This window comes from Sander lucioperca, chromosome 1 (assembly GCF_008315115.2).
Source record: "Sander lucioperca isolate FBNREF2018 chromosome 1, SLUC_FBN_1.2, whole genome shotgun sequence".
Classification (NCBI taxonomy): Eukaryota; Metazoa; Chordata; class Actinopteri; order Perciformes; family Percidae; genus Sander; species Sander lucioperca.
Window position 1 is genome coordinate 39,224,137 of NC_050173.1, and position 13,732 is coordinate 39,237,868.

Genomic DNA, 13,732 nt, shown 5'->3' on the forward strand with positions numbered 1-13,732 from the left:
GGCCAATGGGCTGTGAAATTTTAATGAAGTTAGTTTTAGGATAATTTAATTGTGCTTACCATTTGTGGCCCAGTTTACATTCTGACTTACAATTCTGGTTATCTATCAGGGTGATCTACATAAATCTCGACTTTGCATTATTTCCCACGGGACAGTGAATGCTGCACACATTTATCTAGTGGGAACACACGGGCTTGGACAACAAGTACATGGCTTCACAGCTGAGGAGGACCTGGAGTGTTTTTAAGATAAATATACAGGTTGTATATTAACCTTATGTGAACGGATGCTTCACATATGACCCAGCAGAGTATCAGGAGCAGCAGCAGTAACAGGAGCAACGGCAGTACCGGGAGCGGTACGCGCCTGGCCAATAAATGCTATTGAAGGGCGGGTGTTGGCGTGGCGGTGCAGGAGCCGCTGCTGAAGGCTTCCCTGGGGACTGCAAACGTGTGACGTTCAGGAAGACGTTTTGGCAGGGGGAAAAACTGATCAGAAAATGTAACGGAACGTTGTAGAAATGTAGTGGAGTAGAAAGTATAGATAATTGCTGCAAAATGTAACTAAGTAAAAGTCAAAAGTATGCACTATTGATTCTACTTAAGTAAAGTACAGATACGTGAAAAATGTACTTAAGTACAGTAACGAAGTATTTGTACTTCGTTACATTCCACCACTGCCCCACTCAAGCAATGTGTGTCATTTTGCAGCAATAATGTAAGGGTCTCCAGGGCTTCTGTAAGAGGTGACTGTTACACTCAATTTAGGAAGACTAAATGTGGTCAATCAGCTTTTTCATTTACTGTAGTAGAAAAGTGGAACTTAATTCCACTTCACAGAGATTGTGCAAGTCTCAGCAGTTTTAAAATGTCCTTAAAGACTTGGCTGGTGGCGAATCAACTATGTGATCATTGATCTTTTTATAACATGGAATGTATATTTTGTATACTGGTTTATACGTGATGTAATGCTTGTTATATGTTGTTTGTTGTTAAAGGACAATTCCGGCGCAAAATGAACCTAGGGGTTATCAGCAGATGTGTACCCACTCTGTCGTTCTCTGGGACATGTTTTCATGCTATTCAAATGAGTTTTTAGCTTGAAAGACGCTAGCACAGACCGCCGATTAGCTTACAACGCTAGTACAGGGAACGTAAAAACAAATCGCTATTTATACCACTAAAAAGGCTCAAAATATCACCAAACTTCAACGGTAGCATAATGAGGGTCCCTAAATGTTAACCAAAGCATTGAGAACTTTGTAAGTGTACCAGACTATACAGACAGACAGACAGTGAGACAGTCAACTCAACTCAAGTGTGCTTTTATTGTCATTTCAACCATATACACAAAACAACGTTTCACGTGGCTCAACAGTCACAAACTCCACCAGCAGTTAGCAGTTAGTTGGATACAAGCACCAGTCCGTGTTAACACAGCCCACCTCCACTAGTCTTACCCGGCGACAAAGCAGCTGGCCTGGTAGCTGGATAGTCCGGTACACTGTTCAGCAATGTTTCCACAACAACAAAAACACAGCAGTCTCTGAACTCGCGTTGGGAGTTTCGTTGAAGTTGGATGTAGTCCAGTTTGTTGTCTAATGAGCGGACACTTGCAAGCAGGATTGATGGAACAGGTGGCCGGCTAGCATTAGCTTTCCACCTAGCTGGTTTGGTGATCATTGATCAGTACCAGGAAGTGTAGAGCTGCAGGAACCATGCAGCAGAGAGAAAGGGCATGATGAAGAAATTAAAGGATTTGGGATACCCGGGGCAGAGTATAGGACACCGGACATGCTGCAGGAGTGAACTAGCTCCAGCAGATGGCAGCAGTGCAACACATTTAGGACGGAAGCTGCCGTTAACCACTCCATGCTTAACACCATACAGACCATATATACAGTCTATGATACAGACATTGGTTAACACCCAAAGTAGCAGAAGAAGAAGAACAGTTTGAGCAGGCTGCACGCTCTGACAATGCACAATCCATGTGGTTTAAATCGTTTGTTTCTGCATAAACAGTCCGTTTGAAGGCGAAATAGAAAAGTGGTCTGTGTTTCTCCATGGAGTCTGACGATGATGATGGGGGGGATTTGGCAAAGTATGAAAGGAAAAAATAGGAAAAGAAAAGAAAGGAGCAACTTATTACAGGAGTCAGATGAAGGGAGAGAGTGGATCAGCCAGAGGAGTTTAAGGTTATCCTTAAATTAAAGGAAGGGAAGGCAGGTTTCAGATCCTGTAATCCCATTCGGCTGACTAGGGTCTTGAAGGAAGAGTTAGGTGAAATCATAAATGCAAGGATTCTGGCGGATGGAAATCTGCTTGTGTTTTGTAGGTCTGCAGCACAGGTGACTAAAGCTGTTTCCATGAAGGCAATAGGAGAGAGGCGGGTGGAAGGATTTGTTCCAGGTATAAGAAAGTAGGTTTAAAGAGGGTTGTCTATGGAGTTTCCTTGGAAATGTATATGGAGGAGCTGGTTAAAGGCATAGAAGGGACTAAGTTAACAGAAGCCTTTCACAGTAAAGCTTTTAGGGATGGAGCTAAAAGGGATACACGTGTTGTGTTAACTTTTCCGGAAGAGGTTCTCCCAGAGAGAGTGTTTTTGGGGTGTCTTTTAAAGTTAATCAGTACAGGAGGCCGCCTCTAAGGTGTTTTAAATACCAGAGATATGGCCATATTGCTGCTGTTAGCTGAGGAACACGTAGATGTGGCAAATGTGGCGGAGAAAATGAGCTCTCTGCTTGTAAAGAAGGTGTGTCAAATTAAAATGTGGAAGTTGTGGTGGAGGGCATGTGGCTGGTAGACGTGAATGGGAACGTTATAAGCAGGCCGTGAAGGTGCAACAATACAGGGAGATAAACAAAGGAGCTTCATATGCTGAAGCTGTCAAACAGGTTGTTGGGGAGGAGGAGGCCGATCATGAGAAGGGAGAAGGAATTTGCTCCTCAAATAGCAAGTGTGACAGAGGACTCAGTTGTAGTGAGTAAGGTTAATTTTCTGGCTTTCATTGTAGAAGAGTGTTATATGGTATCAAACAGACCAAAAATACAGTGGTGCTCATAAGTTTATGAACCCATGCTAAAGTTGACTAAAAGAGAGGAATAAAAAAAGCATCTTTTGGAAATAGATTTTAATGCCTTAATTAAAAAAAATTAGGAAAAATCCAACCTTTAAGGACACCAATTTTCTTTGTGAATGAATAATGTATCGTAAATAAATAAATGTCCTTCCTTAAAATACAGGGGGCATAAGTAAGTACACCCCTATGTTAAATTCCCGTAGAGTCAGGCAGATGTTTATTTTTAAAGGCCAGTTATTTCATGGATCCAGGATAGTATGCATCCTGATAAAGTTCCCTTGGCCTTTGGAATTAAAATAACCACACATCATCACATACCCTTCACCATACCTAGAGATTGGCATGGGGTACTTTCCATAAGATCATCTCTCAATGCAAATCAAACCAGCTATTAGGCTAACTGAAATAAAACCATGCCAATCCCAATGGTGAAGGGTATGTGATGATGTGAGGCTATTTCTATTTAATTAATTAAGGATGCATAGTATCCTGGATCCATGAAATAACTGGCCTTTAAAAATAAAAATCTGCCTGCCTCTATGGGAATTTAACATAGGGGTGTGTATACTTATGTCCCCTGTATTTTAAGGAAGACCATTTATTTATTTACGATACATTATTCATTCACAAAGAAAATTGGTGTCCTTAAAGGTTGGATTTTTCCTATTTTTTTTTTTTTTAATTAAGGCATTAAGATCAATTTCCAGAAGATGATGTTTTTATTCCTCTTTTTAGTCAACTTTAGCATGGGTTCATAGCTCCGATGTGGTTAAAAAAGTGGTGGCTGAGAAGATTCTCAGAATAGGCAGAGTTCAGCCAGCTGATCTCCATAATTTTGTTTTCTCAACAAATAGAAGGGTGAATAATAGTGGAAGCCAGAAGGAAATGGTGATGATATTTAGTTTACTGATGTTTAGGAATGAAAGAGGTTTGTGGATGGTTTCAAGGATAAACCACAGTTAATATGTATGCAGGAAACACGGCTTAAACAGTCGTTGGATTTTGTGATACCAGGATTTATCTGTTTACGTAAGGACCCGAATTCTTTTGGAGGAGGGTGTGCAATATTTGTTAAAAAGGTGTTCCACATAGGACAGTAAGCTTAACTTCAGAGCTTGAATGTGATTAGGTATGGAGCACAGCAGGAAGGTTGTCATTATTTAATTTATATAATCCTTGTCTTCGACTGGAAATAGAGACAATAGATAGAATAATGGATCAGGTTAGACCCCCAGTGATGTTAAAGGTCCCATGGCATGAAAATTTCACTTCATGAGTTTTTTTAACATTAATATGCGTTCCCCCAGCCTGCCTATGGTCCCCCAGTGGCTAGAAATGATGATAGGTATAGACCGAGCCCTGGGTATCCTGCTCTGCCAATCTGGAATCTTGCTCCTTATGACGTCATAAGGAGGAAGATTACCTCCCCTTTCTCTGCTTTGCCCGCCCAGAGAATTTGGCCCACCCATGAGAGAGAGAGAGACATCATGGCTTTCAAACGAGCAAAGTGGCAGTTGGTCAAGGCCACACACCCACCCTCCTCAATAGCTACAGACACAGAAATGATTCATACTAAGGAAAGCTCATTGTGGGACTGGCTCTAGTGGTTGTAATTCTGCACCAAAGCTGAATTTCGGGAAAGAGACTTCAGATACAGTATAAGGGGACCACTAAGGCCTATATGAAAGCATCTAAAGAGCACCATGTCACGGGACCTTTAACAGGAGATTTTCATGGCCATAATCCTCTGTGGGGCAGCAGAAATGGAGATGGGAATGGGGCTTTAATAGAAGATTTTCTAAATATAATAACAATAATATAAATAAATATATTTTGTTGGTATTAAATGACGGAAGACCGACTAGGTTTCATGTTAATAGTGGGAGCTTGTCATGAATAGATGTATCCTTTGCTTCAGGTGAACTTGCTAGGAGTGGGAAATTGGACCCTACAGGGATTTAACACCTTGAGTAAACGTGTGTTCTCCACATTTTGTCATACCTTTGAGCCAGGTCATTACACTTTGGATCAGCTCTTCCTTCGATCTCTCTGCTAGCAGAGTGTTGGGAGTTTGGAAAGGGCGAGAACAGGCTTAATAGTAGTGTTGTATATTCTGTTAAGACATATATGCAGAGGAGATTAAACTAAATGAGAGGGAAATAGTGCCGTATGTATGCTAGCTATCTATACCACACTGGCTGAGGCTGATGTGGACTTATCTATTAAAAAATCATTGCAGGAAGGAAGAGTAGGAAATGTTGCACATTATGTACAGGAGCACCTTAAATATAAATGGAATGATTACATATATATTTACTGATGGCTCAAGAAACCCAGAGAGTAAAACTCTATGGGATTTGGCTTTTATGTTCCCCATGTTGATTTCAGACAGTGTTACAGACTGACTGATGGACTTTCAATTTTTACAGCAGAGATGGTAGTAATACTAAGGGCTCTATGGTGGGTGGAAGAGAGTGGGGTGGAAAAAGTGATTATCTGTTCTGATTCATTATCTGCCTTGATGACATTAAGGGGGGGAAGGCGGTGGGGTTAGGTTAGATTTAGTTCCAACCGTTCCAACCAAATAAATACAAATAAAAGTACAAGGTGCATGGGTAGCAGCATCAAAGTAGCCTACACAGGGTAGAAAAAGTGCATATTAGCCTTACAAATATGACACAATATAATCAACAAAAACCATCATCAACAACATCAGCATCCATTACATTACATCACCAACCCCTTTTGTCAATGTCTCTGACGTCCTCAACACATAGTCAGCAGACTAGAATATATAACCAACCAAAAAATAAAGAAAGAAAAGAAATAAGATTAGATTATTAGTTATTAGTTAGATCAGAGGTCACTAAATAGGTGGTCCGGACCCAGACGCCATCCTATCTGAACCTGGACCTATAACTGATAAATTATATTGAGAATTATTACCTTTTGATGGAGTGTTTCCATTTTAACTGGCACAGCTTTTCTAACCTTTACAGCGCTGGTTTAGTGGGCCAGGAAACTCACAGACCAAGTGAATGCGTTTTAAATCTTAGTAAATAACTAAATCTAACTAAATAACTAAATAATACATTTAGTTGGGGAGATTTGAATAATGGTTCTTAGACTGGAGAGGCTGGGGTGTAATGTGTGGGTTTCTTGTGGGTTCCAGCACATTTTGGGGTTGATGGGAATGAGGTTGCAGATAAAGCTGCTAGGGCGAGTTTAGGAAGAGATAGGGTGGAGGTGCCTTTTGGTAAACTGGAGTGCCGAAGTTTGATCAATGAAAGACAGAACCAGCAGTGGCAGCAGGAGTGGAGAAAAGACACCAGAGGGAGGAAGCTGTATGACATCCAACCATCAATTAAATCCGGGAATACAATGCCTGCCGAGGATGGATCAGATAAAGTTGGGCAGGTTAAGGCTGGGACATTGTGGGATGGCAAGTGGGCTGTTTCTGGTGGGTGTACCAGTCGGTCAAGCACATCATCATAGCCTACACTGTCCAAGATACTGAAATATTTTCCTGAAAAACTTTGATGGATGATGGTCCGAATCAACATGAAAGAGCCTTGGAACTAATTCATTTCCTGAACAACAGGAAATCAACTTGGAGCCGTTTAGCATGTTGGGAGACCGGGTACAGTTGTAACACAGGGATAGTTGTAACACTACCAGTTCCATGAATCAGGGATAAGATAGGAGTCATGACAGTTTCAGTTTCCTCAGGCTTCCTTTATGATCCCACATGGAGGTTTTCTAGTCTGTGTTGCAATCTCTCCTGAAGCTACAGCAGAAAATCCAATTCTGAGGTAAGAAAGTAAAAACAAATAAGATAATATTTTGTTATTTTGTAACCTTCTGCTAATTTCAAAGCACCATGCTAATACAGCTAGCTAAACAATGGGTGACAGGGGCGGGGTAGGGTGTAACACGTGTTATGAAAGTGCTTTTGGGTCCACCAGGCATGCACTCCAGGCCTGACCAATTTCCTTTGTCACCATTTTGACTCTGATTAACAATGCATTATTGTTTGTTCTTGTCACCATTGTGACTGATAAAGAATGCATTTAATTGTTCGTTCTGTGGAATGGTGGTAAATATGTTTATGTTAATTTGCTCTCACTCACACACGCACACATACATACATACACACACACACACACCATATGAATGTGCACGTACAGACATGCACAGACATGCACACACAAACGCACACGTGTGCATGCACATACACTCCCCATATTCACATATTTTATTGTTGCAGCCATTCATTTAAAATAAAGCGGTCGTTGTGGCATATCACTTGAGTACGCTTAGTTTTTGTGCATTTTGTCTACCTGTTACAACCTACCCCAGTATGTGTTACAACCTACCCCAGTAGTGGGGTAGGTTGTAACAAAGGACCACCTTGTATTTGTCATCATCTCACAAAGTCTGTGATATAGTTGAAGAAATTTAAATTGTTGCCATTTGTAGTAGACAAATGTGGGTACTTTGCCTAAAACTTTCAGACGTGTAGCTAAAAAAAAAGGTAGTTTTAGGTGCTGAAGAAAAAAGTGTTACAACCGTACCCGGTCTCCCCTGTGTTTACGTCTGTGAAATGAATGTAAATCAGATTGTCCTCATCACCAGTGGGAGGCAGCAATGCACGATCAGTGTCTAGTCTGCCGAAAAGAAAAGAAGAAGAAATTAACAGCAGCAGCAGCTAGTGCTCTGAGTGATTTACACAAACCCTGGACTTGTTTCTGGCGCACTGTGCGCACCACTTGTCAGGTTTCACGTCGGAAGGTAACGTTAACGTGACGCCGTGTGTCCTGAGCTGTCATCGTTGTTTAGTCACTGTTGAAGCTAACAACATTTGGCTAGTGAGTGTTAGCATGCTAACCGTTAGTTAGCAGCAGGCCTGGCGCAGGGTCTGTTTGTTTTCCCCGCCTGCTGCTCTCTGCTGTCACCCGTTGTTCTCATAGGGCAGGCTAATAAGCTAACAGGTTAACAAAAAGTGGTTTAAAAGACTTTTAGCAGAAGACAAGACGTACGTACGTGTGTGTGTGTGTGTGTGAGTGAGTGAGTGATCATTTGGCCCATCACGGTGTGTGCTGTAGCTAGGTCTTCAACATCTTGTGTATTAAACGTAATCAATGTATTCAACTATGAATACTTCCTGCAGAGTCCTGAGAGTCGCAGCCCTGCATTCCAAAAGGGAAGAGGAGTACTTCACCATGAGCTCAGACGATGGTGAGACAAACAAACACACACACACACACCCACACACCCCCTCTCTCAGCAGGCAGTCAGTCAGTGCTTCGTGGTGTTTCTGCAGGTGACATGGAGAACCAGGCTGAGCTGGAAGAGAAGACGAGGCTCATCAACCAGGTGTTGGAGCTTCAACACACTTTAGAGGGTAACACACACACACACACACACACACACACACACACACACACACACACACACACACACACACACACACACACACACACACACTTTATATTTGTTAATTGTAACAGGTGTGGCTGCCACCGTGGGTCACCCTCAGCACAAACCACAGCCAAGACTATTCAACACTTTTCACCAACAGGATTTATTCACGACTGCTCACACACTTTCAACATAAGTTTACACACTTTCTGATCGTGCGCCTCTTGTGATTTAGTTTTGCTGTGGCGGCCTGCTCTGTCTCTCGTCGCATCCTAAAGCTGTAACGCACAGATGCCACTGCGGTGATTTTATGCATCACAAGGAACCTTTTTATACGTAGCACGTGTGACACGGTACAGCTCTGTAGAGTACCGTAAACATAGCTGTCACCTCCTGGGAATCAAAGTGACTTACAAATATCCCGAGGGCGGCTGGCCCTCCATACGTTGTTTGTTTGTCTCCCATGCAACATAAGACAGAGCAGGTGTGGGCCCATGTAAACTCAAGCAGCCATTCATAACAGCTAATGCAAATATTTCACGTGCACAGGCTGCTGGCATCTGTTGGATGTAGAAACATACAGTTGATTACATACTGATTGATTGAACATCAGCATTTTCCAACAGCTGCACAAATGACTGACTCGCCCAACAAGGATTAGATACAAACGGACCTGGGACCTCATTTATAAAACTGCGGCAAATTTGCGTCAGAAGTGGCGTACGGACGAAACTTTGGATGTGAGTACGCACAGAAATATTCGGATTTATAAAACCGTGCGCACGCACATCCTACGCCGGATTCACTTTATAAATCACAATCAACTCTAAATGTGGCGCAGCTTTGGCGGCTTCATGTCACGCCCATAATTGCCCTTGAATAGTCAGTGAAACGCCCCAAATTAATATTCATCCATACTGACATCTTGCGCACAGAGGAAAACAAAGCAAAGGACTTTCACTCAATGTCAAGTTGTAGTTATTGTAAGAGAGGTGGAAAAGAGGAAAATATGTGTGGCGGGCACAGTGTGGGCATTACTGATGCCAAAAAAAGCTGTAGAGTGACATGTTGCAGACGTAGTTAATGCCACAGCCTCAGAGGTGGGGCCGTGGCCCAAATTAAAAATAAATGGTCCGATATTAAAGTTGATGCAAAAAACACCTAGTGCTACAAAGAGAAAGTGTTTCTGCCACGGGACGCCGGAGCTGACCCCTCTTGAAGTGGGTCAGACTGACACTGAAAAACGATGGCAGAAGCTGGTGAAAATGAAATGTGTGCGTGTGTGTGTGTTTTCAGACTTGTCTGCCAGAGTGGATGCTGTCAAAGAGGAGAACCTGAAGCTGAAGTCAGAGAACCAGGTTCTGGGTCAGTACATTGAGAACCTGATGTCTGCCTCCAGTGTCTTCCAGACCACGGACACCAAGAGCAAACGAAAGTGAGGAGAACTTCTGAGAGCCCTGACCTAGAACACAGTCCACGCCCTGAACCCAACCGGACTCTGATGATCCACATGATGGACCCTTTAATGCTGCCTGAGCCGTAAACGTGGTTTCATTCAGTGTGTGGTGGGAACACAAAGGCCTCATCGCATCTTTGTTCAGAGCGACCAATCAGCACCACAGCTTTGGAAGTGTGGAAGATGAATACATTGTGTGAGCTGTGGAAACCCTGTCATTACAAAAATGTCTCCCTTCAAAAGCATGTTTTTCACTTTTATTATCCACGTCTAACCTCACCCGTCGTCCCATAACCTCCAGCCCAGGAAGCTGCTGAGTAACAGCTGGTCATAAACACATCCTCTACCAGGTACCACCATACAGCACCTTATTAAACCAGATCGCTACATGCTAATGGCTAATTCTGTACCGTGAGCCCGCACGTTTCTTTTGCTTTTGCAGTTTGTGTACTTAAAGTGCTCATATTATGCTCATTTTCAGGTTCATAATTGTATTTAGAGGTTATATCAGAATAGGTTTACGTGGTTTAATTTTCAAAAAAAAGACTTTTTTTTTTTTTAAAGATTTTTTGGGGCATTTTAGGCCTTCATTTGTATAGGACAGCTTAGATTTGAAAGAGGAGAGAGAAGGGGAATGACATGCAGCAAAGGGCTGCAGGTCGGAGTCGAACCAGCGGCCGCTGCGTCAAGGAGTAAACCTCTATATGTGGGCGCCCACTCTACCAGGTGAGCTAACCAGGCGCCCCCCTGTGTGTTGAGCTCTCTGTTTTAGCTACAGAGTGAGGCATCTCAATTCTGTTCCATCTTTGTTGGGAGTCGCACATGAGCAGTAGCTAGGTCAGCACTACTAGCCAGTCAGAAGCAGAGTATGAGGGCGAGCCACGCTAGCAGCTAGGCGACCATTATAACGTGTTACAAAGTGACGCACGTTTGTCACGGAAGTAAAGGCTGGACTACAATAGAGCAGTTTGTGAACAGTGTTTTCTGTTGGAGATGGTAAGTCCCTTTGGGGTGGACTTTGGGCTTTTTCACTTTGTAAACCTATAACATGCACAAAAAAGATATATAACACAATAAAGGAAAGGGAAGAAGCCAAAAAGCATAATATGAGCCCCCCCACAGAGTTCCAATGTTTACGAGGTTTTCGTGAAGGGATCATGTCTTTGTCAGTGCACTGGAGACTCCTGCTGGTGTATCTCCTCCTCCACACAGCAGCGGAGATTTCGTCCGTTTCAGCTTTTATTTATTGGTCAGTATTGCTGCCCTAGATCTTAGAATTAGTACTTGTTTGGTTATAAAAATGGATATCTTGTTACTCTCTGAAAAGAGGAAAGCCCCAGTCTTTGTCACTTTCGTGTTGCTGCAGTAAATGACAGAGTGTATAGACCACGTCTCACTTGTTATTCAAACTTGTGTGTTTAGCCTCTCAAAAAAACAGAAATATGCATACTGTATTTCATGCATACATGTTGGAATATATTTGACCCTGTTGCATTTGTACATGGTTTACATATGATTGTTTCCGTTGCTAATTTCAAATGACTTTAGTTTAATAAAGTGATAAAGGTTTTTGATGAAATGCAAGTTCTGAGCTAATCATCTGTTTGATCTCTCACATGGCCACGTAGTCACTAAGGGTGTTCGGAAGGACAGGTGACCCACTGCTTTGCCCTCTGCATGTTCCTACTTAATAACTTATTTTTTATAGCGCTTTTCTAGACACTTAGTTCGAAGAGGTGAGTTTTGAGGGCCTGTTTGAAGGATAGGGTGCTTGACTGTATGATGTGGTCGGGGAGGGCGTTCGAGAGGGTGGGTGCAGCAGCTGAGAGTACTTCTAATTGAAATACTCTTGTATACAGGCGGGTGACTCATTAAAGGAAACATCTGCAGAAATGAGCAACGTAAGAAGTGCTGCTGTTCATCCCTCACACTTGGAGCACTGAAGTTATATTTATGGTATAAACCATTCACGGTTTATTTTTTATGGTTATGTTTTCCTTTCACTGGTCAGCCACCTGAAATGTGTCTGTGGTAGATGAATAGTACATTAGTGTAGTCATCTCGATGAACTGTATGCTCGGGAACATTTTAATATCAGCTGAGAGAAGCCATTAGGCTGTGCGTACCAGAGTCAGGAACAAACACGTAGTTAGTAGCATACAAACTAAGTAAGGAATACTGTTTGGAAGTGTGGTGTCCTGTTTCTAGTTTAGTTGAAGGTTTCGGACTGTGTCCTGAGGGTTGGGTAGGGTTTGAAATTTGATATGTGACTTTTGGGAAAGATATTAAACAATACCTTCTCCTCCATACATCACTGAGAAATATGAACATGTTTTCTCCTTTTTTCATTTGCAAGAAAAACATACGAGAACTTTGCCTAAATAAGTTTCTAATTAGTTTGATTTTAGATTAGGAACGGTCCCATCAAACAACATTATGAATCTGACATTTATGCGACACATTTTGAAATATAGAATTACAAGTATTCCCAGTGGGCTTTCCGTGCTGCGACTGATGTAATGCATGTTGGACGTGATGCAGCTGATTGATTGGACTGAAAGTTGTCAAAGGCTTTTCCTCTCTGGCAGGGATACACCATCTTAAAGGAGAGGAAACCGACAATGTGTTAGTCCGTCTTAATACTTTGGCTTCCCTTCCCTGTCTGTGTCAGCACAGGGAACATAAGACCATTGTTTGTACTTGGTGGAACCTGTGTTGCAGTTTTGGATATCATGTAAAGCAGGTAAAAGCGGAAATGAAATACTCTAAAGGCGAGGTGGGTTTCTTTATTTAGTTACAACAAAATATAAAGTACTAGTGTAATAAATTACTCACGATTTTACTCTTTGATAATGGAATGCCTTTAAACAGCAACGTGGCACACAATCAATATTAGAACTCATAATGAATATTGCAGAACAAACACTGTACACATGGCTCCTCTTCCTTGAGGTGGACAAACCATCCCTAATCGGGGGGGGCAGCAGATTCACAGGGTCTAATGGCAGCGTGTGTGTGGGGTTTCCTCTTCTCTGTGGTCTTCAAACTGCAATGAGTATCTGATAGATAGGAACAAGAGTGAGTGTTAGCAAACCTTAGCTGCTGCGAGACGTGCACACACACACACACACACACACACACACACACACACACACACACACTGCGTTTCACTATCTTTGTGGGGACTCGTCATTGACATAATGCATTCCCTAGCCCCTTACCCTAACCTTAACCATCACAACTAAATGCCTATCCTTAACATAATTCTAACCATAATCCTAAAACCTTAACCCTCAAACAGCCCTTTAAAATTGTGGGGTCCAGCATTTTGGCCCCACAAAGCTCCCGGACCCCACAAGTATACTGTATTCCCGGTTTTTGGACCCCACGAATATAGTTAAACAAGCGCGCGCACACACACACACACACACACACACACACACCTCACTGAGCAGAGCCCAGACGTCAGCGTCAGAGTGAACCAGCAGGCGGAGCGCTGAGATCGGCTGCAGCACTTCTTTAATTTCTCCCTCAGCGACCCCGTTCTCAAACGCACCTGAAACACAAGCACGCACAGGACAGTTTGTATGTGCACGTGTGAGGCTGACAGCACAAACAACTATCTACTTTACAATGTTTCAAAAGTTCTAGTCTTTCACAAACGCATACGTTTGTCCTTTATATTCCAAAGTTCGAATCATTTGGCCTTTAACAGCACCACATTATGAAGTATATTTAGAGTCTTAGAGGGACATCTGTTTTCAGTGCAACACA

General features: G+C 42.4%; 2 protein-coding genes across 6 annotated transcripts in view; one reads left to right on the plus strand and one right to left on the minus strand.

Annotated features, from left to right (window-relative positions):
- The first annotated feature begins 7,733 nt into the window (after window positions 1-7,733).
- Window positions 7,734-10,164, plus strand: LOC116064268 (short coiled-coil protein B-like). 2 transcript variants are annotated; one of them, XM_031319343.2, is made up of 4 exons: window positions 7,734-7,872; window positions 8,252-8,319; window positions 8,405-8,485; window positions 9,799-10,164. In XM_031319343.2, exons 2-4 carry the CDS (start codon window positions 8,304-8,306, stop codon window positions 9,939-9,941), a joined length of 240 nt encoding a protein of 79 aa, XP_031175203.1. In that variant the 5' UTR covers window positions 7,734-7,872; window positions 8,252-8,303; the 3' UTR covers window positions 9,942-10,164. The 2 variants fall into 2 exon arrangements, with proteins under 2 accessions (XP_031175203.1, XP_031175204.1); XM_031319344.2 differs by lacking the exon at window positions 7,734-7,872 and adding an exon at window positions 7,918-8,072.
- Window positions 10,165-12,728: 2,564 nt separating this feature from the next.
- zgc:154054 (uncharacterized protein LOC777616 homolog) overlaps window positions 12,729-13,732 on the minus strand; it is a 30,204-nt gene continuing 29,200 nt past the window's right edge. For all 4 annotated transcript variants that reach the window (XM_036004157.1, XM_031319338.2, XM_031319339.2 and 1 more), the window contains 2 exons: window positions 13,402-13,514; window positions 12,729-13,017 (listed from right to left, as the gene is read on the minus strand). In XM_036004157.1, coding sequence (XP_035860050.1) covers window positions 13,000-13,017; window positions 13,402-13,514 — 131 coding nt within the window. In that variant the 3' untranslated portion in view covers window positions 12,729-12,999. The remainder of the gene's footprint in view (window positions 13,018-13,401; window positions 13,515-13,732) is intronic.

Excerpts from the sequence above, each read along its gene's own strand:
- LOC116064268 (XM_031319343.2), top strand. Across the intron at positions 8,486-9,798 it reads GCTTCAACACACTTTAGAGG|ACTTGTCTGCCAGAGTGGAT; the intron begins GTAACACACACA and ends GTGTGTTTTCAG.